This window comes from Phalacrocorax aristotelis, chromosome 3, assembly GCF_949628215.1.
Source record: "Phalacrocorax aristotelis chromosome 3, bGulAri2.1, whole genome shotgun sequence".
Taxonomy (NCBI): Eukaryota; Metazoa; Chordata; class Aves; order Suliformes; family Phalacrocoracidae; genus Phalacrocorax; species Phalacrocorax aristotelis.
Window position 1 is genome coordinate 5,644,824 of NC_134278.1, and position 22,285 is coordinate 5,667,108.

The following is a 22,285-nucleotide window of genomic DNA, read 5'->3' on the forward strand; positions in this document are numbered from 1 at the left end:
AAGGTGGTACTACCTGAAGTTAAATGTTGACAGATTAAGCCTCGTTAATGGTGAGAGAGAAGTGTTTCATTTATTTAGAAGAACAAATACTGGAGTACATAAATATTGGAATACAATTTCTTCAGAGTTCCCATTTGCACATAAATCACCTGCACATGTGTAGGGGCCATTTATCTGTGGCTGCTGGACTTAAATTTACCTCACCAGAAAAATGGGTAAGTTGCTCTTTCTGGCCAACAAAAAGAAAAAAAAAAAAAAAAAAGAAAAAGTGGGGACAGGAGGAGCGGAAGCTAGGCATCGGGCAGTCTGCTAAGAAGGCAATGTGAGGTTTGCTAAATGTAACTTTTAAGGACTGTGTATTCCAGTTACACTGGTACATCAGCTTTCTGGTCCATACATGCTGAAGCACAGCTTTTTTTTATACTCTCAGGTAATAGACCCCCATCTCATCCACGCACATGTCACATGAATTACAGTAGAGGAAATGAGCACATTTGGCAAGTCCTTGAAAATCTTGGGTGAAAAGCCTGGTCCTCAGTGAAGCTTCTAGAGTTTGGATGGTTAAATCTGAACTACTGACCAAAGGCTTGCATTATAATCAATAAAGGGAAATGAGAATCTCTAAAACATTATGCATGTTTTCCTAAGAGAACCATCTGAGTTAAGACTAACCATTTTCTTGAAATGCATTAACTAAAAAGGCAGTATAATGTGACTAAGACATGCATCTCTCAATCTCTCAATATAGATTGTGTGTCTCTGTGTGTGTTATGTACCTGCATGCAATTTAAGATGTAAAATAACAATCTCAGAGAAAGTCCTGATTGAATGAACTTGACTTGACCTATTTTAAAATTTAAACGTTTCTTAAAAGGCACTTTCCCAATAAGATTTCCACAAGGAGCCTTTTCTGCACCCCCGAAAGAACTTAATATAAGGATTGCACATATATCATGTGAGATATTCGCTAGGGAAAACATTATGTAATAACAAAAGATATTCATGGCTGAGCTATGGGTAAAAAACTATGAACTTTTCTTGTGATTTTTTACTTCTTTTTTAATCACTTCCTGTGCAATCGAAGGAGTTCACAGGTCCTTGCAGTCAAACATTGTCATCTGTCTTATCCTGTGGTACAGCAAGGATGGGCAATAGCTTTTTAACAAAGCTCTGCTTCCTCTCTTTGAGCTGTTCAAATGAAATACAATTGCTACAAAGAAAAAATAAGTATATGCTTATTTTAGCTTTGCCACTTGCAAGTTTGATTCTGTGATAGACTGGTATGTTCCTTTTGCTAAATAATTTGGTTTCCGTTCCAAATCCACAAACCCATTTTCAAGGAGAAAAAGCTGAAATCATTTTAAACTTAGTTTGGACAATGGTCTAATTCTACCTTTATACTAGAAAACTGAACAGTGCCAGGGCTTTTATCGTCCCTAAGATTACAACAGCAGTGTCGAGCAGACTTAGTCTAAGAGTTATCATGAACTGGGCACCATTCCTAAATGATGCCTGGTGTGAGCCACCCTTCTTGCCAAGCAAAAGATTGACAAATATGTAAATTGGCCTCAGGACTGGGGAAAAGGACCTCGTGCTGCCTGGTACACCGGTGTAGAGGTACCCTAAAAAAAATAACTTCTTAAAGTCCCATAGCACATGAGCAGATTTCCAAAAGTAATCTCACCAGGACAGCAGCCCAAGGTAGCATCACCCCTCAACATCTATAGATTATGCCAATTTTTATACCCAAGCACCGACACAGCATTTTATTGCTGTATCCTAGCACTACTACTTCATGACCAATTAGTCTATTACTGCAGTATAATCCCTTTTTTTAATAGATACAATCTTTTAATGAAACAAAGGCTCCTACCATTCAATTTTGTCCTATGTTCTGTACACTGGATTAACAGAGGCCGAGTTACTCAGTATCACATCCATAAAATATTTTATCCACAAAACTTCTAAGAGTCAACACAAATTTTGGCAAGCGATGTGAATCTCAAGAACAAGTGATGATCCAACAGCAATCTAACTGAAATTTAATTTGCTCTTTCATTCATGTGAAAGTGTACAAGCTGAGCTTTTTAAAACCACTGGAGAGATTTGGTATCTGACCTAATTTCATTGTTCGACTTAAGGGAAATGTAAAAAGCAATAATTAAAATTGAAAAATTGAGCTCTTTTTTCAAATTCCTCTTTTTAATAATCTATAGTTTTATTTTTAACAACCGAGAATATCCTTTTTTCTTATGAAGAAGTATAATTCTTTTCTTTTTAAATAAGAGTTCACAATGAGAACTTGGGCTCTGAGTACTTCATTCACTGTGAAATAAGAGCAAGTACTTCTTCAGCCTGCTGAAAGAGATTCTCTTTGCTTATCATACCCTATACAAAGAGGTAGGAGGTTATCCATGTTTCCTATAAGATGAAATATTATTTAACTTTTAAAATGAAAGCTACAACTTGAAGAAATTATTGACGACAGGAAACAACGATGTACTGCCGCTGTGTTCCTTATATGTGCAGCAAACCAGGCTCTGTGAGATTTTCTTTTAGGCCATCTCCTTTTTAAAAGACATATATAGACAGTGAGAGGCATATGCGTGTCTAAATGAGCTGGTTTGCATTAGAAATTGAAAAAATATGTAAGCCAGCATTTCCTGCACAGTAATAGCCTGGGAAATAGAAATCGCCATATTGACCCGTACTGTGTCCCTCCCACAGTGGGTGTGACAGTGTGTTCGCCTGTCTCTCTTTTTTTCTTTTAATACTATATCACCCAGATCCACTGAATTAGTCAGTTCTCCTGAAGGCAAGCGTCCTCTATCAGGGTCTTACAGCCTCCTGCTCTCCTGCAATGCCTCCAGCCCATGACACCAACATGAGGTTCAAGTTCTCGATCCTGGCTCTTCTTCTGGAAGTGATCATGATTGTTTTGTCTGGGATATTTGTGGAATATAAGGACAGTGATACCCACAAGAAATTATACCCAAGTAAGTGTTGCTATCTAAGATTTATAGAAGTTAGAATTTCTTTAAACTAATCCTAAGCAAGAATTCTGAATAACTTATGAGACCTACCAATATAGCTAGAAAAAAAAGGCATGCTTTGGGGCAAACAAACTTTTTCTGAGGTGCGAAAGCAGCAGGCTTCAAAGACAAATTCAAGTTGAGCACATATAAAATTCTGAAAGAGGCAAACTGCTGAGAAATTGGCTGTTCCGGGAGAGAGGAGTCCTGAAAATAGTTCTAATATTTGCATAGCAGGTTAAAACTTGGAGAAATATGAATTGGTTTGAACAATTCTAGCATTTTCCAGAGATGGATGGTAGTGCTTCTTGCTGGAATTTCTACCCCAATTACTTTATCAAATAATGAAAATGAACAGAACATTTCATTACTATCATCTAGGTTTCAAAAGGTTGTCTTATGAGAACATGGAAATTGGGCAGCAAAATCATCGTTGTTAAAAAAAATATGTTTGCAGAAACTGGTCTCCACGAAGGGTAATAGCTTTTGTCACAAGGTGGATAACCTCCTCCTATCTTTCAAAGCAGTGGCTCCGCTGTAGGCAGTAATGGTTCAGCCTGCAAAAGTTTCTGTTGATTTGTTGTTCTGCAAATGCTTGATGAAGTTCAGGGAGAAAGCTTTTGGCCTGAGAAGTAGCGGCTGACTTCTCCCACCCTCCTCCTCCTCATGCAAAGATCAGACTGTTTTAAATAAATAGAAAAATAAGTCTGCAGAGGAGCAGCCTGTGTCTTGCTGGCAGTATTGAAGGGTTGTTGCTCGTTTTCTTGGCTCTGATGTCTTAATGACTTGTAGGCTTGATTGAAAACCTCTTAATGATGATCAAAACGGTACAGAATTCCTTGCCTGTATGTAGTGCCCATGTAATTTTGATTGTATCCCTCTTTTTGTCTCTTTCTAACTGGCCTTGCAGTTACTATTAAAGGGGTATGGGGTTTTGGAGTCACTTCACTCCCTTGGTTTGTGTATTCTCACACAAAGCATTGTCCATTTGAGAGAACAGTGAATGCATGGTGTTATCCAGCTCCACATGCAAGTCACCTGATGAACATCAGGAGCTAATTACTCACATTTGGGTTAACTCCACTGAGATGCAGCAGTATCCCTAAGAAATAGTAACTTAGGCTACATCAGAGCTTGTTCTCTTTCTGAGATGCAGCTTGGTCATGTCCATGATATTGAACTATCCCAGTTCCTAAATTAGGTGGCCTTATCTAGGCAGTATTCTGGGAATGACCCTTGGTCCACTGTCACCCAGGAGGTGATAGTTGGCCTAGGCAAAAACTATGCCAGAGATCACACTAATAATTTGACAGCACAGATAATTCTATTTTGGCGCTGTTATTTTAATAACAGCTATTGCCTAAAACACCTGTCCACCTACCTCTTCTCTGATTTGACCCCAAAACAACAAGTCAACAACAGATACAGCCACAGAACAATAGTGTTTTGGGCATCTTTGTATAATCTGGTAAGCCAGAAGAATGCTATCTAGGACACGGGTCCTTCAGACTCAGATTGAGGTCTGTTTGTCTGGCAAGAGCAGGGAAAATTACCTTCTCCAGTCTGAATATCACACCTGCTGGCTCTGGTACTAAACTGACCTGCATTTTCTTGGAGTTCCCCTTACCAAGGAAAATTAAGAAAAGTGCATGGGATCCTTGCGCTTATGCCAGTAATTTAATAGTCTTCAGTGGCCCCTTACAGTACTGTGGTGCATTTCTTGGTAAACCTTGAGTTTTCTGGATGGAGGCTGACCGTGCCACATGCATCACTGTGGGTACTGTGTTCCCTAGTGAGCTCCTGGGACAGACTGTTCTCACACTTCGCAAAAGCCTCTCCCAGCCCTTGTGTGGAGCCCTGTTTTTAATTTAATATCTCCATTTAAAAATGCATCAGAGAGAGGGTAGGACCCTCATCAGCATCACAGAGAAAAGGATTCTTCTCATCAGATGCTAACACTACAATATAGGTCTTTAAATGTGATCTATCCAGTTAGGGTTCACCTATAGTTATTCCTTCCCTAATACCAGTGTCTAAAACGTAGGAGAAATAGCCTGCTGTCTCCCATGCCTTCCTGCACAGGCAGTGTATGACTGTATTATACCTGCACACTGTCCCCCAGCTGTCCAAACTAGCAAGCTTCTGGAATGGTTTTGGCTCATGCAGGCCAGCACCTTGACCTCCTCCTGCGTATGGCTTTAGGCATAGCATAGGTAAGTGACTCCTCTCAAGAAGCAGTACAGGTGGGAACAGTGTTTTGGGAGAGATGAGCATGTCACTGTACAGATGTGAGTCAACCTATGCCATTTGCCTTTTGGCCAGGCTGTTCAGTTTACCAGTAGAGACATAAACTAAGCAAACGCCGCAGATGCAGTGTTGGACTTTTAGGTGCTGACCTAAGAGTTGATGGATCTCATTCACAATAGAGAAGTGGAATAAAAGCAGGATTTCCTAATATCCGTGTTTTCACTTTTAGGCCCTTTTCCTCTCAAACTTCCCTGTCTACAAAGTGCATACAAGAGCACAGTTTGCCTGGGGACCCAGCACAAAGTTAATGCTATGGTTGTATAGATGTATTAGGACATATCCTGAGTCTGGGTGCAAACTGCTTCCCTGCTTCCCATGCTATCCCAGGGTTGTTAACCCATCTGTACCTCATAGATTTAGTTGTTTCTTCCATGGGCCAATTTTTATTCTCAGAACTGCAGCACAGGGCTTGCTTTTATATGCCTTAAATACTTCAGCACCATGGATCCCAGCTGTTTCAGTATTTTTGGACAGAAGAAAGATGACAATAATAATTGAGGATCAGCATACTTTTGCAGTCATGTAGGAGGGGCTGAGCAGAGATCATTCTCAAAGCATAGCTTTCCATTATATCTGTTTCTGGTGGATGCAAGTACAGGGATGGCGAATTGGATGGACAACTTCAGGTGTGTCGTTCCACTAGAATGGGAGGACAAGGGCATGTGATGGTTTTGCAAGCGCTACTAGGGGGTTTCTTTAGTACTGGTATCCTGTATGTAATGTCGTGTGATTGAACCATGACTCATGGCTTAGGAAAACATATGCACCCCTCTTGTTCAGGGTTCGACAGTTTACTCCTTTAGGCACAGCAAAATCATAGTTTTAGTATAAATCTAGATGCCGCAAGCATCATTGCATTAGGACTGACCACCTTGCAGTGGAATTAATACGTTGGTCTTGGGCAGCTTTGCAGAATCATGTGCAGTGGTTTTGTTCAGGAGCTGCTGAAGCATTTTTCCCAATCTTTATTTTCCTGTCTCACAGAATAGAAATACTATGTTTTGTTAAACACAGCTAGTTACTGAAAGAGCTTATTTGAAATCATGCTGCTTTCTCCATCATTTGAAATCATTCCAAACTTACTTTTTAAAAGGATGTGTAAGAGGTAGATAAAGCACAAGGTATAAACTAGACTAGTTGAAATTTGTCCTCAACATCCACGAATTAGCCTAGTTTTAACCAGGACTATTAATCTTCTGTTTAAAGAAGTCCAGACAGCTTTAAAACATTTATATTAATCCTGGCTAGCCCTCAGGAGGACCCAGGGTTACATGTCAACCAGCTGCTTGTTTCAAACGGAATTGCTTCTAATCTTCAGGGCTGGGGTAAGATTTTTAAAAGCACCTTTTAAAAGAGACCTGAGTATGCGGGAAGCCCAGTTGATGGGCACTGAGAATTAAACTCCTCAGTCATCAACGTGCCTTTGAAACCTGTTCCTTTGTTCATATGTAGAGTGAGGTTACTTAAGGAGTAAAGTGTCTTTTACTAATCCAGACTTGATTTACTGAGATGTTGGGTACATGAATGGGATTGTTTTGATGAGAGCAATTTACCTGCTTTGTCTGCAGTGATTTAACCAGGAGACTGCAAACAAGAGCAAGGAATAAATACTAAAAAAACACAATCCCCTCTGGGATACTCAAAAAATTTTCTTACCTGTAGCCAACTCCCCTGAATGGACAAAACAAAAACTTTATTGGAAAGTCCATGGCATAGTCAGATTAAATAATAAAAAGAGCAGAAGTAGGTCATTTTAAAATGTACACCTGATTTTGTGCATGAGACTCGAGTGTGACATAAACTGAAAACTCATGAAGCCATGTATACTTCAACTTGCTATGCTAAGCATTTATTAAATACATTTCAATTTTCTTCTGCTAGAGTCAAACAAAAAGGCTGCTTTTGAGGTGTTGCTGTGTAGTTTTTATGGATTTGCCCTCTACTTCTGTATTTTTCTGGTAACATTAAGAAGCTTTTAATAAAGTAGTTTTACAAGAGTCAGACAAATAATCCAGGCCACTTCTCAAATGCAAAAGCACTGATACCACAGGTTACTGAGTGAATGGTCACTCACAGAAAATTTTTTTTAAAGGGGGGAAAAAAGGCTTGTTCAGCATCCTATTTCCACTTATACTCAAAAAAGAGGGAAAGAGATCTTGGGTTACTCCGTCCCGTATTTGAAGAGAGCTTTCTCATGTGACCTGCCAACATATTTTTGTCCCACTTAAAAAAGAAACAAAGAGTGAGTGATCCTCTGTACTTGACATCATCAGGGAGGTGTCAGAAGAACGCTGGAAGGCTATCCACTCTCAGTCCTATCGGCACTAACCACTGCTACATGTTTTCCAAGACATTTGAAGGAGAGTTGCTCTAGATACGCAGTCCACCACCACAGTCAAGCCAGGCACGAAGCCACAGCTCTGCATTCCTGTGGCACAGGCTGCTGCAAGCTGGGAGGGTGCACAGTCAGAAGTACCTGTCAAATAATCTTCTAGTTAAATATCCTTTTCCTAAGCAACCCCTGCTGAGTCCCTCTGACACAGGAATATGGGCAAATTAAGCTGCGTTTGGGGTTCTGCATCCACTAAGACACTAAAAAGTTTGCTGCTGGTAGGATCAGGAAGGTTGCATTAGCATGGTTTGTATTGTCCCCGGCCATATCTTTTTCATGTACTGCCAGGTCCTCTGAAGCAAGGGAATATGTTGAGCTCTAAGCAAGACAGTTCTTTTCCCACAGCATTGCAATACAAAATATGCAAATATATCAAAAGCAGATGCCCAAATAGGGAAGTTACGTTGATTTTGTGTCTTTTAAGATAAGTAGTAAGGACAACACAAGAATTTGGATAGTAGTTCTGGAAACTGAGAAACATGGAGAAAACCAGGAAGCTTCCAAAGGACTGCAGGGGCCTCAAAAATCCCATCACTGGCTATTACTGCAATCAGGAAATAATTGTGAAGAAATCCAGCCTAACGAGGAAGCAAAAGCGTCGGGGATGTCTGCAAACCAACTGCATTTCTGTGCTGTTTCTTAATGCGTGTAGCCCAATGTGAAGGATCTTACTACTTGCACGTATGTGTTTCAGTGCTAGGTCAGGGCTGAAATATGACAGTGCAAATATAATAGTTTATTAGGAATCTCCAGTAACATTATACTTCTGGGCCCTCTTTTGGCTAAACATGGTAATGCATACAGCAAAACTATAGGAATGCTGGAGGTATGTAACTAACTGTGAAATGTAACGTCAAGCCAAATATTATAGTAACCAGGTCAATGTCTCAAGTTTTTCACATGTATTTGCATGTAAAAGGCAATGAAATAGAAATGAAGATAAATAGTTTCTCTATACCGAGGTTCTCACTAACAATAAAATCAGAGAAGAAGCTTTAATTATAAGGCTCAAACCTGTTTGGTGTAGAGTCCGTTAATTCACATAAAACACTTCAGAGTAACAAAATATTTTACAATATAAAATATCCATGTTGTGGTGATAAACTCAGTTGTGTTAAAAAGCCTAAAAAAAGGAAATCATAATAAATTTAAAAAACCCAAACATTTTAAAAAGAAGTAGAAAAATAATTAGCCATATTTTAACAAAATTCATATTTGGAAAAAAAAAACATTTGAAGGAGGACTAAGTATATGCTGATTAGAAATATTAATTTACTAGTTCAGACATTACCTTAAATGCATTTTATTTTACCCAGGTAAAGAAATCAATCTCTTGTACAGTCATTTTTAGGGATCACAAGCATATATTTTCACTGGGCCAGCTAGCACTCTACCAAACCAATCCCATGTACAATTTTGGAGTTAGCCAGAACACGCTGCATGTCACAACTTTCATTTGAGGTGGAAGAGAATTTTTCTGTAAGGACATGAAGCTGTGATGTTCCAGCTAGCTTCACATGCAGGGAACAGTTCCAGACACGTTAAATTTCCTAGTATAGAGATCTGGTGTTTTTTTTCCATAACAACATAGCAAGGAGTAACAGCAATAATTGGGTCTTGCATTTTCCAGACACTCAATCTTCAACTAGTAGACTGGTCATGAAGTGGGGAAGGATGAATCACACTGAAGACATGAGTTTGGAGCTCTCTTCTTTTTTATTAAATCTTCATTTGCCCCTAGCTTTCCTCCCTTCATAGTCACTTGCCATAGTCACTACATAGACATGTTTTCCTTCAGTCTTTCAGGATGTCCATGTGACGATATTTGTTGGATTTGGTTTCCTCATGACCTTTCTGAAGAAATATGGATTCAGCAGTGTTGGTATCAATATGCTCATTGCTGCCTTCGGTCTCCAGTGGGGAACCCTGATGCAAGGATTTTGGCACATGACAGAACAGAAAATTCAGGTTGATATCAAAAGGTACATGTGAATTTACCATAACTGACATTTCTATCCCTTAAGATATCAGGAGGAGCCATAAAATACAAATCTGGGACCAGACTTCTAAATTCACTAATTCATTGAGCCTTAGCGTCCACCTCTCCATATTCACCTGTCCTTCACCTCTGAAGAGGCAACATCTTGGGCACTGGGCAAAGGGAACCAAAGGGTGGGGTGACGTTTGAGATGCTACATTACATGTGGGCCATAGGTATGCAGAGGACTGCTTTGAATCTCTGGAGCTGAGGAAGCGGGCAGATTTCCAGCAGTAACACCACCTCCTGCATCCAGCAGGCATGAAGGGATCTGTCCCATGACACATGGGGTCACAGAAGGAAGGCTGGAACAGTGTGTCTATCCCCTCAAGAGGTTTTCTCATACATCTCAAGGAATGATTTGCATGAGCACCATATCGCAGTAGGTTTTGGACCCCAATCATAGAATAAGAAACCTCATGAAAAATGTCTCTAGATACTTTTAATCCCCCATCCATTCATCTGTCCTGCTTCTGCCAAGGTCTCAGAGTGTTTTCCGCATCTGCAGCTCTGTTTTCTGAGACAACTTGTAGACAATTTTGAAAGGAACACCACCCAAGTATTATTAAGGGACAAGCAGAAATAACGCAAGTAGCTCCTTAATGCTTAAAGACTGGCACCTGTAGGGAGACCCAGAAGTTAAAGTCCCTCTGTGCTGCAAGTTTTTGACCAATTTGTGGTTTTACCTTTGCAATTCCCTGTTAACACTGGACCTTTCTGACAGCTAGTGAAAACATGATGCACAGTGATAGAAAGGCATGCAAGGCTTCCGAAATGAGATAAACCATCTGACCAAAGCTAAGAGCACCCTGTCATCTTTGAAGTTCAAGTGACCATCAGAGCTGGAAATACCCCTGCACGTCCGCAATACAGATCTCATCTGACTTTTCACTATAATTTCAAGTAGCTAAACACATTTATGGTATAAGCAGAAGGACACCTTCCCACACTTTTTCCTCAGTAGCTGGCAAGATCCCCACAAAACCCATCTAGAAAGGCTTAATTTTCATCACAAATATGATCTTGATAATTTTATATCTGAAAAGTTAAAGCTTTATCATTTTTATGCTATGACAGGTTTGCTATTACAGCCTTATTTCAGGTCTCTTTAGGCTGATTTTCTTTTCTTCTGGTTTTTTTTTTTTTTGGTTGTTGTTGTTTTGTTTTTATTCATTTCTTAACTTCAGCATGATAAATGCAGACTTCAGTACAGCAACTGCTTTGATTTCATTTGGAGCAGTCCTGGGGAAAACAAGTCCTGTTCAGATGCTGATCTTGACAATTCTGGAGATCACAATCTTTGCGTGCAACGAACATCTAGTTACCGAAGTACTTCAGGTACTACAATTTAGCAAGAATTGTTTTCTAATTGTTTTCTGTTTATAGCAAATGCTTTCACTTTGTAATACTTCCAGTTTACATATACTAGGTTCTAGTTTATACTATAGAAAATAAACCATTAAAGTCATCCAGACTTTTTCATCAAATCCTCATCTTTATGCTGTATAAAATCTGTGGCACTATTTTGGGTCCCTCTTACAGGCCACAGATGTTGGAGCCTCAATGACTATCCATGCTTTTGGAGCTTATTTTGGTTTGGCTGTAACTCTAGTCTTGTATCGTCCTGGTCTGAAAACGAAACACAAAAATGAAGAGTCTACTTATCATTCAGAATTATTTGCCATGATTGGTAAGTGAAGTAACAGTGAGTGCTGATCAGTTGTTCATCGCTATCTTTTAATGATTGCTTATTATTATGCTGCACCCATTTCCTTAAGCGCACTCCTAGAGGCATAGTCTTTTTTTTGTCTGATGCATGCAAAACGTTTTAGTGACATACATATTTTTACAGTTTTTCCTTGGTTAAAAAAAAAGGAAAAATAAAATTAAAGATGCATTTTCACTGCTCATTAGCAGTGACTCCCTTTTTTGTTAAATCTTCTGTTATAAGCAGCATTTCCATAGAAATTGGCCATAATTAAAAGTATTGGGCTGTGCCTGTCCCGCTAATGAATGTTAGAAACCATACAACTGCCTGTGAGATCTATTCATAAATCAATTTACGAGCTAAAGCTACCAGTTATGACAATAGATGGTAAAGGATTTGCATGTGAACTGCCCTGCTAATGCATCTTATTCTGGTATGTTTTTCACAGTGGTGGTGAGCTCTGGCAGTGAGTGGGGCACGACAAGCGGTCACAATGTGTTAAGTCTTTCAGTAAGATTTGACAGAGACCACGTGTCAAAATCCCAGTTGCCAGTGTCAAAAGATCTGCATAATCTATTATTTCTTCTAGTATTTTGGTTATTTCATGTTTCTTATTGATCATCTTCCTCATTTCTTGGAGCTTCATCTGCTGTATTGGATATTTCACATTGAAATACCCACTTGTGACTGAACAGTGTTTGTTTCGTTTTGTCTTATATTCATCCAGGTACCCTGTTCCTTTGGGTTTTTTGGCCCAGTTTGAACTCTGCTATTGCAGTTGAACAAATTTACCAGGAAAAAGCAATTATCAACACTTACTATTCCTTGGCTGCATCTACTGTTGTAACGTTTGCCCTCTCCAGCCTAGTGGACCAAAGAGGCAAATTCAGTATGGTAAGAATCACATCACAACCTCTGTTAAATCAAGTCACCTCTCTATAACAGAGATGATTAGGCAGATTCCCAATGTCCGCGAGCTATCTGGAGTCTTTGCTCACACTGTGGGCAAAATTAGAACTATTATACTTCTAAAAGCTATAATGTAAGATTGGGCCCTGAGGCAACCTACGCTGTTTTTTTCACTCTGGAGACTGAAAAGCTCTTAGGCATTATAGTGATGGTCCTGCTTCCTTGTTCTCTCTTGTCCACAGAACCTGCTGGACCATACAGACATTAGTCCAACACTCAGGTGAACTTTTGGGTCTTATGCAAGGAAGATCCTATGTGAGTTACTGTATTGCAATAGCCAAAATAGGTCTTTCAAGGCAATGACCTGTTCCCTGGCAATCTCACAGTCCAGCTGCACAACAGGCAAGGCCAAACTAGGTGGGGGCTGCCAAGCTGCCCACCTTTCATCTCCTTGCCCTAAAATTCAGCCCTATGTTTTCACCCTCTTCTTTCCAGCAGTGTTTATCTAAGCCCAGTGAGAGCAGGCACTTTTCAATGAGCTTGCAGAATTTGCTGCTGTTGTAAGAGGCAGTTCTCACTGGCTCAGCCTAGCTTCTTGAGAGGTCAGATGAGTTTTAGTGACTTTGCAAAAGCTGGGCTTCATTAAACTGGTTCCAGTTAAACTCCCTTAGACCAGCCTTGAACCAACACCTGGAACATGTAACAGGGAACCCTGTTTTAAATTCCTTCATTCTTCATTGGAAAAAAGTCCCACCCGAAGAAAAGAAAAACCTGTATGCAAGCGAGTCTTACAAGTCATTCAGCCCTAAAACTAGCCTGTGTTCCACATATATCATCTCCATCTCTGTATACTCTTTGCAGGTTCTCATTCAAAACGCCACCCTGGCAGGAGGAGTAGCAGTGGGTACCTGTGCTGACATGTCAATCGGCTCTTATGCTGCCATGTGTATTGGGAGCATTGCTGGAATCATCTCTGTCCTTGGGTTCCGCTTCCTGACTGTAAGTATTGAGGACCCATCTCTGCTCTTATTTACTTACTACTTCACCGGCTTCACTGGAGCTCCCTTGGTTTGCTAGAAAGGGAGTTTAGAAACTGGCTGATGCACTACAGACAGTAAGCTCTAGATAATGATTATCTTTAAATCAGTGTGATTTAAATATATGCTTATGAGCTAACTTCAGTCTCTCACCTAGTTAAAAACAGAGAAGGGCTACACAGATATTAGTTTATTAAAGTTGGGATTTCTGTTCAAGAAGCTGCCAGAATTTTGCTCCAAGCCCATGTTTCAGTGAAATAGGACTAACTACATTTCAGTCTTTTAAAATTTCTAAATAGATCTGTAACCAAAAAATACTTTTGAAGTATAAAAAGGAATTGTTCCATGTGCAAAATGTAAAAACAAAATATTCTGACTAAAACTGTTTAAACTGTCATTTCCCATGGAGAAACAGTCTGGAAGAAAATACCTGACTAGCAGACTCAGAACAGGCACGTAGGTGTTACTTAGCCACATCTTTCAACCTTTGCTGCAGTGGCTGGAAAGATTAGGAACCTCAGTGGACTGTCATGTATTTTGTACCATTATATTTATGATCGTATCTTGGATATTATACATAAGTACTTGTTTTTCTCTGCATATAAATAATTTCATAGTGACAGAAAAGATAGCATGTTGTATAGCTAAATTTTGGGTCCATGAAATAAGTCTTTTCTTGTACTTCTGTGCTACTTTCTTTTACGTATCATTCTATAGATAATGGAAGACTGTAAACTTACTATAAACTTCATTTTCTCCTCATTTCAGCCTTTGTTGGCATCCAAGCTGAAAATTCAAGACACTTGTGGAGTTCATAATTTACATGGTTTACCTGGAATATTGGGAGGTATTGCTGGCATCGTAGCAACTGCGATGAGAGACCAAAGTAGGTGAGTTATACAGAGAAGAGAGAAGGGAGTTTATTGATTTTTGAAAGTCTATCCTAATCTTCCACCTTTCTTGGATCCAGTTATGATTTTTTTTTTCAGAAAATGCATCTTTGATTTGATGTCAGACATCGTGTTCTGGTTTAAATAGGACTTTTCTTGATAGCCTGCCTTTAACACACTGTTTATATGCCAAGCTTGTTCCAAATTAAAAGCTCAAGTAAAAATAAATAAATTTAAAACATCACAAAAACAGCATACAGAACCACTAAAACATGGAAGAATCTTTTTTATGATTCTATAATTACACTGGTGGTAACTGTAAGGTTTCCTAGAAAATTGGCAAAACAGGCAATTTCCACTATCTTAAAAAACTCCAAGAAGGTGAAATGCTGGTCTTTTTGTCAAAGGGGAGCATTTTCTAAAGGCTTTCAAGACACTAATAATCTTTGCAAAGAACTTGTTTTCATCTGTAGCGTAAAACAAAACCAAAATAAAATCATGATTTCTGTCTCATACACAGCAATGGCAGGGTAGTTTCCTACGAGCCACCTTGTGCAGCAGACAGCAAGTACGATGTTGTAAGACCAATTATCAGTCTCAAAGTGTAACCATTTATTGATTGTCAATGGTTTGTTTTTCTGTGCTTTTCAGGCAAGGTATCTACTTAACTCCTGGCAGGCAGGCCGCTGCCCTGGGCAGTACAATTGGAATTGCACTGGTGGGTGGAGCACTGACAGGTCAGTATGATGCATATAGCAACTGAAATGCATGTGAATTTAGAGGTTTGCCCATGGAGAACTTCAATGTATCAACAACTTTGTGTGAATAATACAAAATAGAAAAATAGAAATAATGCATGATGGCACCCTGACAGAAACTTAAATATGGAAAAGCAGTTTTCCAATAATTTTGTCTTCAAATGAAGCCTAGGTATCTTACTGAATACATACTTCAAAGATACTGGGTTGTATATATAGGAATAGTAAGATGTTGTTCTGGATGGAATCCTTCTCTAGGTTCAGACACTTAAAATTTTGAACAGAAAACAGTTTGAGATGAAGACATATTCATTTAGGTGTCACATGTTTCCATGTGATTGTGGATACTTTCCAAATAAAAATTCAGGCTGAAAAAGAAAGTTCCAGTCTGAAATCTGGGAAAGGTTTGACTGATACGTCAGCAGTAAAAGGAAGACTGGGGGTACAGTGGGCCCATTGCTGAACAAGGAAGGGGCCCTGGTGACACAGGATGCAGGGAAGGCAGAGTTACTGAATGCCTTCTTTACCTCAGCCTTTACTGCTAAGGCTGGCCCTCAGGCATCTCAGCCCCAAGAGGAGAGAGAGAAAATCTGGAGGAAGGAAGACTTACCATCGGTTGAGTAGGATTGGGTCAGAGATCACCTAGGCAAACTGGATCTTCACAAATCCATGGGCCCCGATAGGATGCACCCGCGAGTGCTGAGGGAGCTGGCGGATGTTCTTGCTGAGCCACTCTCCATGATCTTTGGAAGGTCATGGAGGACAGAAGAGGTGCCCAAGGACTGGAGGAAAGAAAATGTCACTCCAATCTTCAAAAAGGGCAAGGAGGAGGACCTGGGAAACTATAGGCCAGTCAGCCTCTCCTCCGTCCCTGGAAAGGTGATGGAGGAGTTCATCCTGGAAGTTGTCTCCAGGCATGTAGGGAAGAAGGTTATCAGAAGTAGTCAACATGGCCGAGAGGGTGCCACAACTCATCAAGAGAATGGACTACTATCCACTGCTACTATTTCATGTAGGCATGAATGACACTGAGAGCCATAACCTGGGTAAGATCAAGGAAGACTTTCAAGCCCTGGGGAAGCAAGTGAAAAACATAGGTGCCAAAATTATCTTCTCCTCCATTTTGCCAGTTCGAGGGAAGGGAGCAGCCAGAAACAGGCATATTGTATATCAACTCCTGGCTATGTGGCTGGTGCCACTGTGAGGGGTTTGGCTTTTATGACAATGGGGTGTTCTTCAATGACTACAATATGCTAGAGAGTAATGGAATCCACCTGTCCAAAAGGGGTAAGGGAATCTTCAGCAGTAGCCTGGCTAACGTGGTGAGGCGGCTTTAAACTGAAGGACTTGGGTGGTGGGATCTGTTGTGAAAATGCTCACACCAGCACGTCCAATGGGGGAGTAAGTCAGGCCAAGCAGCGTGGTGATAAAGGTTCCTTAGCTGTCTCCCAAGAGGTGAAACAGAAGAGTAATCACCTCAAGTGTATGTACACGAGTGCACGCAGTCTAGGTAACAAACAGGAGGAGCTGGAGCTCAGTGCCCACTCAGAAGGGTACGACATCATAGGAGTAACTGAAACATGGTGGGACACCTCAAATGACTGGGGGATCGCAATGGACAGTTACAGGCTCTTTCATAAAGACAGGCAGGGTAGAAGAGGTGGAGGTGTCACACTCTAAGGAAAACCTCTAATGTATTGAAGTCAACTATGGTGATTGCGACTGCTCTATCAAATGGCTCTGGGTTAAAGTCAAAAGGGTCGTCTCCAAGCAGGACCTCACAGTGGGCATCTGCTACCGACCTCCTAATAATGATGACAATGGCGATGAAGATATACTTAGGGAACTAAAGCAAGCTTCTGGCCAGCAGAACCTGGTCCTGATGGGTGACTTCAACTACCCAGACATCTGCTGGAAGAACAATATGGCAGCTCGCATGTCATCCACCAAGTTCCTGGAATATAGAGGACTGTTTCCTGATACAAACGTTAGAAGTGCCAACCAGGAATGAGGCGCTGCTGGACTTGCTATTCACAAATCGAGAAAGCCTGCTTTGTAATATCTTGGTTAGTGATAGCCTTGGCTGCAGTGACCACAATATTGTGGAGTTCGGGATCCTGCTGAGTGTGCTGAAGGTCACCTCTAAGACAAGGATTCTTGATTTTAGAAGAGCAAACTTCAGTTCACTCAAGGCTCAGTTGGGAGGGATTTGATGGGAAGCTTCCATGGAACATAAAGGAACTAGTGAGTGCTGGGAGTTCTTAAAGAATTCTCCATTGGAAGCATAACACCATTTTATCCCCTATAAAGGAAAGGGAAGTAAGTGGAGCAAAAGGCCCCCATGGCTCAACCATGACCTCCTGGGTCTACTCAAATCCAAAAGGGAAGCACACCAGAGACGGAGAAGAGAAGAATTATTCATTGAGAGCTACAAGGGCATTACCAGAGCATGCAGAGATGCAGTTAGAAAAGCATAAGCCCAGCTTGAATTGAAACTGGCCGTAGATATCAAAAATAACAAGAAGGGTTTCTTCAGGTATGTCAACCACAAGCAGAAAAAGAAGGAAAACATAGGCCAACTGTTAAACAGATTAGGAGAGTCAATCACCAACGATGCTGAAAAGGCAGAGGTCCTCAACACTTTCTTCACCTCTGTCTTTACCAACACTGTTGGGTCCCAGGCTTTGGGAATGAAATTGCCAGTTGATTCAAACACCGACCCACCATCAGTGAAGGAAGAGTTAGTACGTGAATTACTACAGGAGCCTGACGCCTACAAATCAATGGGCCCTGACCCCATCCACCCGAGGGTGTTGAAAGAGCTGGCTTACGTCATTGTGAGGCCACTCTCCATAATCTTCGAGCAGTCATGGAGAACGGGGGATGTCCCTGAGGACTGGAGGAAGGCAAATGTTACCCCTATCTACAAGAAGGGCTCGAGGGAGGATCCGGGTAACTATAGCCCCATCAGCCTTACCTCAGTCCCTGGGAAAGTTATGGAATGAATCCTCCTGGGGGCCATCACAAGTCAAATGAAGCACGTAATTGGAAAAAGCCAACATGGCTTCACTAAGGGCAGATAGTGCTTGACAAACCTGGTGGCCTTCTACAACAGACTTGCCTGGTTGACATGGGGCGGGCAGTGGATGTTGTCTACCTGGACTTCTCCAAGGCCTTTGATACGGTCCCCCAAAGCCTCCTCCTGGAGAAATTAATGCATTATGGCCTAGACAAGTGGTCTGTGCAGTGGGTGGGGAACTGGTTGACAGGCCGCACCCAAAGGGTGGTGGTAAATGCCTCCTTTTCCAAGTGGCAACCTGTCACTAGCGGAGTCCCCCAGGGATCGATATTGGGCCAAATGTTATTCAATATCTTTATAAGTGATCTGGATAACGGGATCAAGTGTAGCCTGATGAAGTTTGCTGATGACACCAAGTTGAGTGGGGAAGTAGACACTCCAGAAGGGAGAGCTGCCCTGCAGGAAGATCTGGATCACCTTTCATAATGAGTGAGCCAATGTCCCAAGATGGTTGGGCATTTCTGTAGACTAGGAAACAGGTCAGAAAACTTAGGTCACTCTTCAGGGCACATCTGAGGAACAGTTATTTGGGCATTTTGTCTATTCTTTAATCTCTGTTGCTGTTTTTTCCTGCAGGTGCTATTCTAAAGCTGCCCTTCTTGGGACAAGCATCTGACCAGAACTGCTTTGATGACTCTGTTTATTGGGAGGTAAGATAAAACCTCCCTTTATTTTCATTATGTTGGAAGATGTACAGCACACTGCAGTCCTGCTCTCCTGAGGTTTGTGATTTGCACAGGAGTCAGCTTTCAAAAATGTTGCACTGCCTCAGGCTCTGAATTTATCAAGGCCACCTTCAGGATCTTTTTTGGGTTTGCTAGCTAGTTATGCCATTTACATTGGACTAACCTTGAACAAAAAGCTGAAATAGACCCAATAAATTGAGACCTCAATGGAGCTCTTTACCTCTCTTTTAAGTGCTCACTGTGTCAGGTATCCTCTTCCTTCTTGTAGTTTAGACACATGATATTTGCATTTTGGCTAAATGATGCTGCTTTTCTAGGGTCATCTAGAATTTCAGACTGAATGAAATTCAGAGTACTTCTTCAGTATTTCTAGGGTGAGCCTCCTTTAGGCTGAGCAGAAGCTCTTCTGCTTTCTGGTTGAATGATCTGACAACTGAGGTTATCAGAAGAAGATGGCCTCCTGGCACTATTGTTTTAAGCATGAAGACACAAATAATGGGGCTGAGAAACAAGTATATCTGAAATAGCCCTGCTAGGCTCCCTTTATGCTCCATGAAGAAATGGCTCTAGATTGCAGTTCATTTTAATCCTTCCAGATCTATGTTAGGTTACATGAATTAAAACGTTGAAAGTCTCTATATTCCCCACTGATAATGAAAGACCTTTCATTGCCTGCCTCAAGTATAGAGATGTATACCGTAGAGACCTAGATTTGATCAGCTGAGTCCCACCTACATCTCTGAGTTGGATGCCTACAACCAAGTGCAGAGGAGAAACTGAGACATACCTTTCCTCTTGGCTAACCTAAGAAGTTCCCTGTACTGTTTGTAGGCTTTCTGCATTTCCCTTCATTACAGACAGATGACAGGTTCTTAATTTAGGCAGTCTGAATTTTATCCTTTATGCCAGGACAAACTCAAAAAGGCAAGACAAGGAGAAAAACATGATGTACATTCATTGCAAATAAAATGTTGTGAACCCCAAAGGAGATTTTATTAGTATTTTAATGAATTAAACTCCAGTATGAACCCCACAATTTGGCTTTTGGTGAGAGAAAGCTTTTCATTTAAGGGGAATTTTTGAGCCAAAAGATCAGCTGTATAAATGACAAACAGAAAAAAACAACTTTTAATGACGACTCCACAAGTCATTCACTGTTTGACCTTGGGAAAGCCAAAGCCCTGATTTTCGGCAAGAATTGAAATAAGCTGTCATATGTAAATGATTAAAAAAGTCAGGAAAAGGAAAGTTTTAAAACGTGGCTGAAGAATTCACAGCCTGTGTTGACCAGTGATAATAATACAACCCTGCTCAGTTGAAGGTCTTGTAGTATCAGTAGAACTGCTCAGAAATAATCTATTCTAAGTGAGCTTTATCAGGTAATGGGAAAGGACATGACATTTGCCATACAGCATTGCTTACATTTCATTAGAAATGGTCACCTTGTTTCTTTAGAGCTCTTTGAAAATCCCAGATATTAATTTTGCACTCTCATAGCTAAAATCAATGTTAAGGAATTCTTCTATTAAGAAAATCCTGAACTCATCCCTCAGAATTCAGAACTGGTGGTTCATGTCAGGTTCTGTTAATAAATAGACAAATAATATATACAAACAAAATTACATTCTCATTTCACTTTAGTCTCCTTTTATGGCAAAAGGAAGTCTATATCTCATCAACTGAGCTCTTCTCTGATTTTCATGGCAGGTTCCAGAAGAGGAGAAACCGCATGAAATTCACTTCAACAACTATGATGAGCACAGCAGACTTGAAACCACCATGTAGAAAAATAATTCATCTCTAATATTTGTCCTAATGATGCTCTTCAGTTTCTAATGCTAACAAACAACAACCAAGTAGTTTCTAAACCACACTAGGTCTTCAAGAAGGGGCTGTAGATAGGTATATTTTTCTAATGTAAAACAAGCTTGATTTTAGAATACATAGTCATTATCCCAAGCTCAGGTGAATTAATTAGATCCTTCCAAAACCCACCACAAACTGCTATACAAAATTATCTGTATTTTACCTTTTGTCATCACTGAGTCAATACAGCCATTGAAACAACCTTTGTGTTTCAAGCCTATTACAGGATACCATATTTAACTGCAAGATTTCTGAGTTACAGTCACATCCTTCAACTGCATAGGGATAATCAAGAAGAAATGGATTGATAATGTTTATTTGGATTCTAACAAGACTTTCACCAGGGTATCCCAGATTAACTTTTTAATAATATAAAAAAATATTTATTTAGACTGTTTCAAGGACACAATAAGGAAACTGAGTAGGAGCCTTGAAGAACAGGTAATTACATATGTCTTACTACATCCAACAGTAATAAGTGGATAGCAGCACTGTTAATGTCAAGAGATATAAACTGAACTAAATGATAGCTCCAAGAAAATGCAAGAGTTGTTAGGAGCTGATCAGAAATCAACTCTGTTCATCCTACCGAAGACTCAGTGGAGAACTTGTGTGTGGTGAGTTGCTACCTTTGAAGTCACTGCCTCCTAAAACAAAAGAAAGCTGAAAGAAGAAAACTGAGCTAAATTAAGGTGAATTAACTCCACCTGAGAAGTGTTGACGATGGCTGCTCAATTAAAAGAAACAAAAATTTAGATAGCTGAAGGAACTCTATAAGATGACAGTAGCTGGGAGCAGAGTCACACATCTGTGCCTACCTACATGGGGTAATCCATTGAGAGGCAATGGGTGGGAGATGAAAAGTCTAACAGAAGGATCACAGTGCCTTTAGGCATTATTCAGACACAGAAAGCTATCACTGATGTCTCAGAAGGACAAGCTACAGTGGAAGAACTTTGAAGACTTTTTTATACCACTGTCTTGTTTCAAGTCTTACTTATCAGATTTAAGGGGGAAACTCTTCTCATATAAAATAGCACAGATATTTTTGGTTCTGCTGATGTATTTTTCCTTGAAAAACTTTAGAAAGATACTGGGCAGAGCTGTCCCATATGTTATATCAGCTGTAAAATGCTATATATCTCAGGTCTCTATCTATGAATGAAAATGCATTTGTTGTAACACACTTGAGTTCAGATATGCTCTTTTGCAGATATGCAACTACTGACTATTCTCTATATTTTTGGCTAGAAGACACCTTTTATCCTTTGAAAGCTTTCACAAAATAATTTTTGTAAAAACTGAGAAGGTATTTAAGAATGTGAATATTGCATATGTGAAGATTTTAGAAGTATTTTGTGCATAATTTACAAACACAAAGTATTGAAGTACTTGAAAAAGTTTCCGTATGTAGACAAACTGTAAAAATCTTATCCTCAATAAATGAAGCTTACTCCTCAAAATCCTACTTGGGAATTTAGAGGGTCTTTCATTCACTTACATCCGTGAGGTAATTTCACTGATTGTGACTGTTGACCACAAAAGAATACCTGAGTGAGAAAGTACCACTCCCTGTAAGTAAA

At 40.2% G+C, this 22,285-nt stretch overlaps 2 protein-coding genes across 5 annotated transcripts in view; one reads left to right on the plus strand and one right to left on the minus strand.

The window, feature by feature from the left end:
* Positions 1-2,757: 2,757 nt before the first annotated feature.
* RHAG (Rh associated glycoprotein) lies at positions 2,758-22,170 on the plus strand. The gene is made up of 10 exons (XM_075086599.1): positions 2,758-2,996; positions 9,530-9,713; positions 10,957-11,107; positions 11,312-11,459; positions 12,205-12,371; positions 13,248-13,385; positions 14,192-14,313; positions 14,965-15,050; positions 18,727-18,800; positions 20,544-22,170. Exons 1-10 carry the CDS (start codon positions 2,861-2,863, stop codon positions 20,619-20,621), a joined length of 1,284 nt encoding a protein of 427 aa, XP_074942700.1. The 5' UTR covers positions 2,758-2,860; the 3' UTR covers positions 20,622-22,170.
* Positions 9,019-22,285, minus strand: part of CENPQ (centromere protein Q) — a 66,521-nt gene continuing 53,254 nt past the window's right edge. For all 4 annotated transcript variants that reach the window (XM_075086605.1, XM_075086608.1, XM_075086613.1 and 1 more), the window contains exon 10: positions 9,019-9,657. The gene's annotated coding sequence lies outside the window, so the exon portion shown is untranslated. The remainder of the gene's footprint in view (positions 9,658-22,285) is intronic.

Excerpts from the sequence above, each read along its gene's own strand:
- RHAG (XM_075086599.1), top strand. The coding sequence starts at position 2,861 with ATGCCTCCAGCCCATGACACCAACATGAGGTTCAAGTTCTCGATCCTG. Across the intron at positions 9,714-10,956 it reads ATTCAGGTTGATATCAAAAG|CATGATAAATGCAGACTTCA; the intron begins GTACATGTGAAT and ends TCTTAACTTCAG. Across the intron at positions 11,108-11,311 it reads TAGTTACCGAAGTACTTCAG|GCCACAGATGTTGGAGCCTC; the intron begins GTACTACAATTT and ends TCCCTCTTACAG.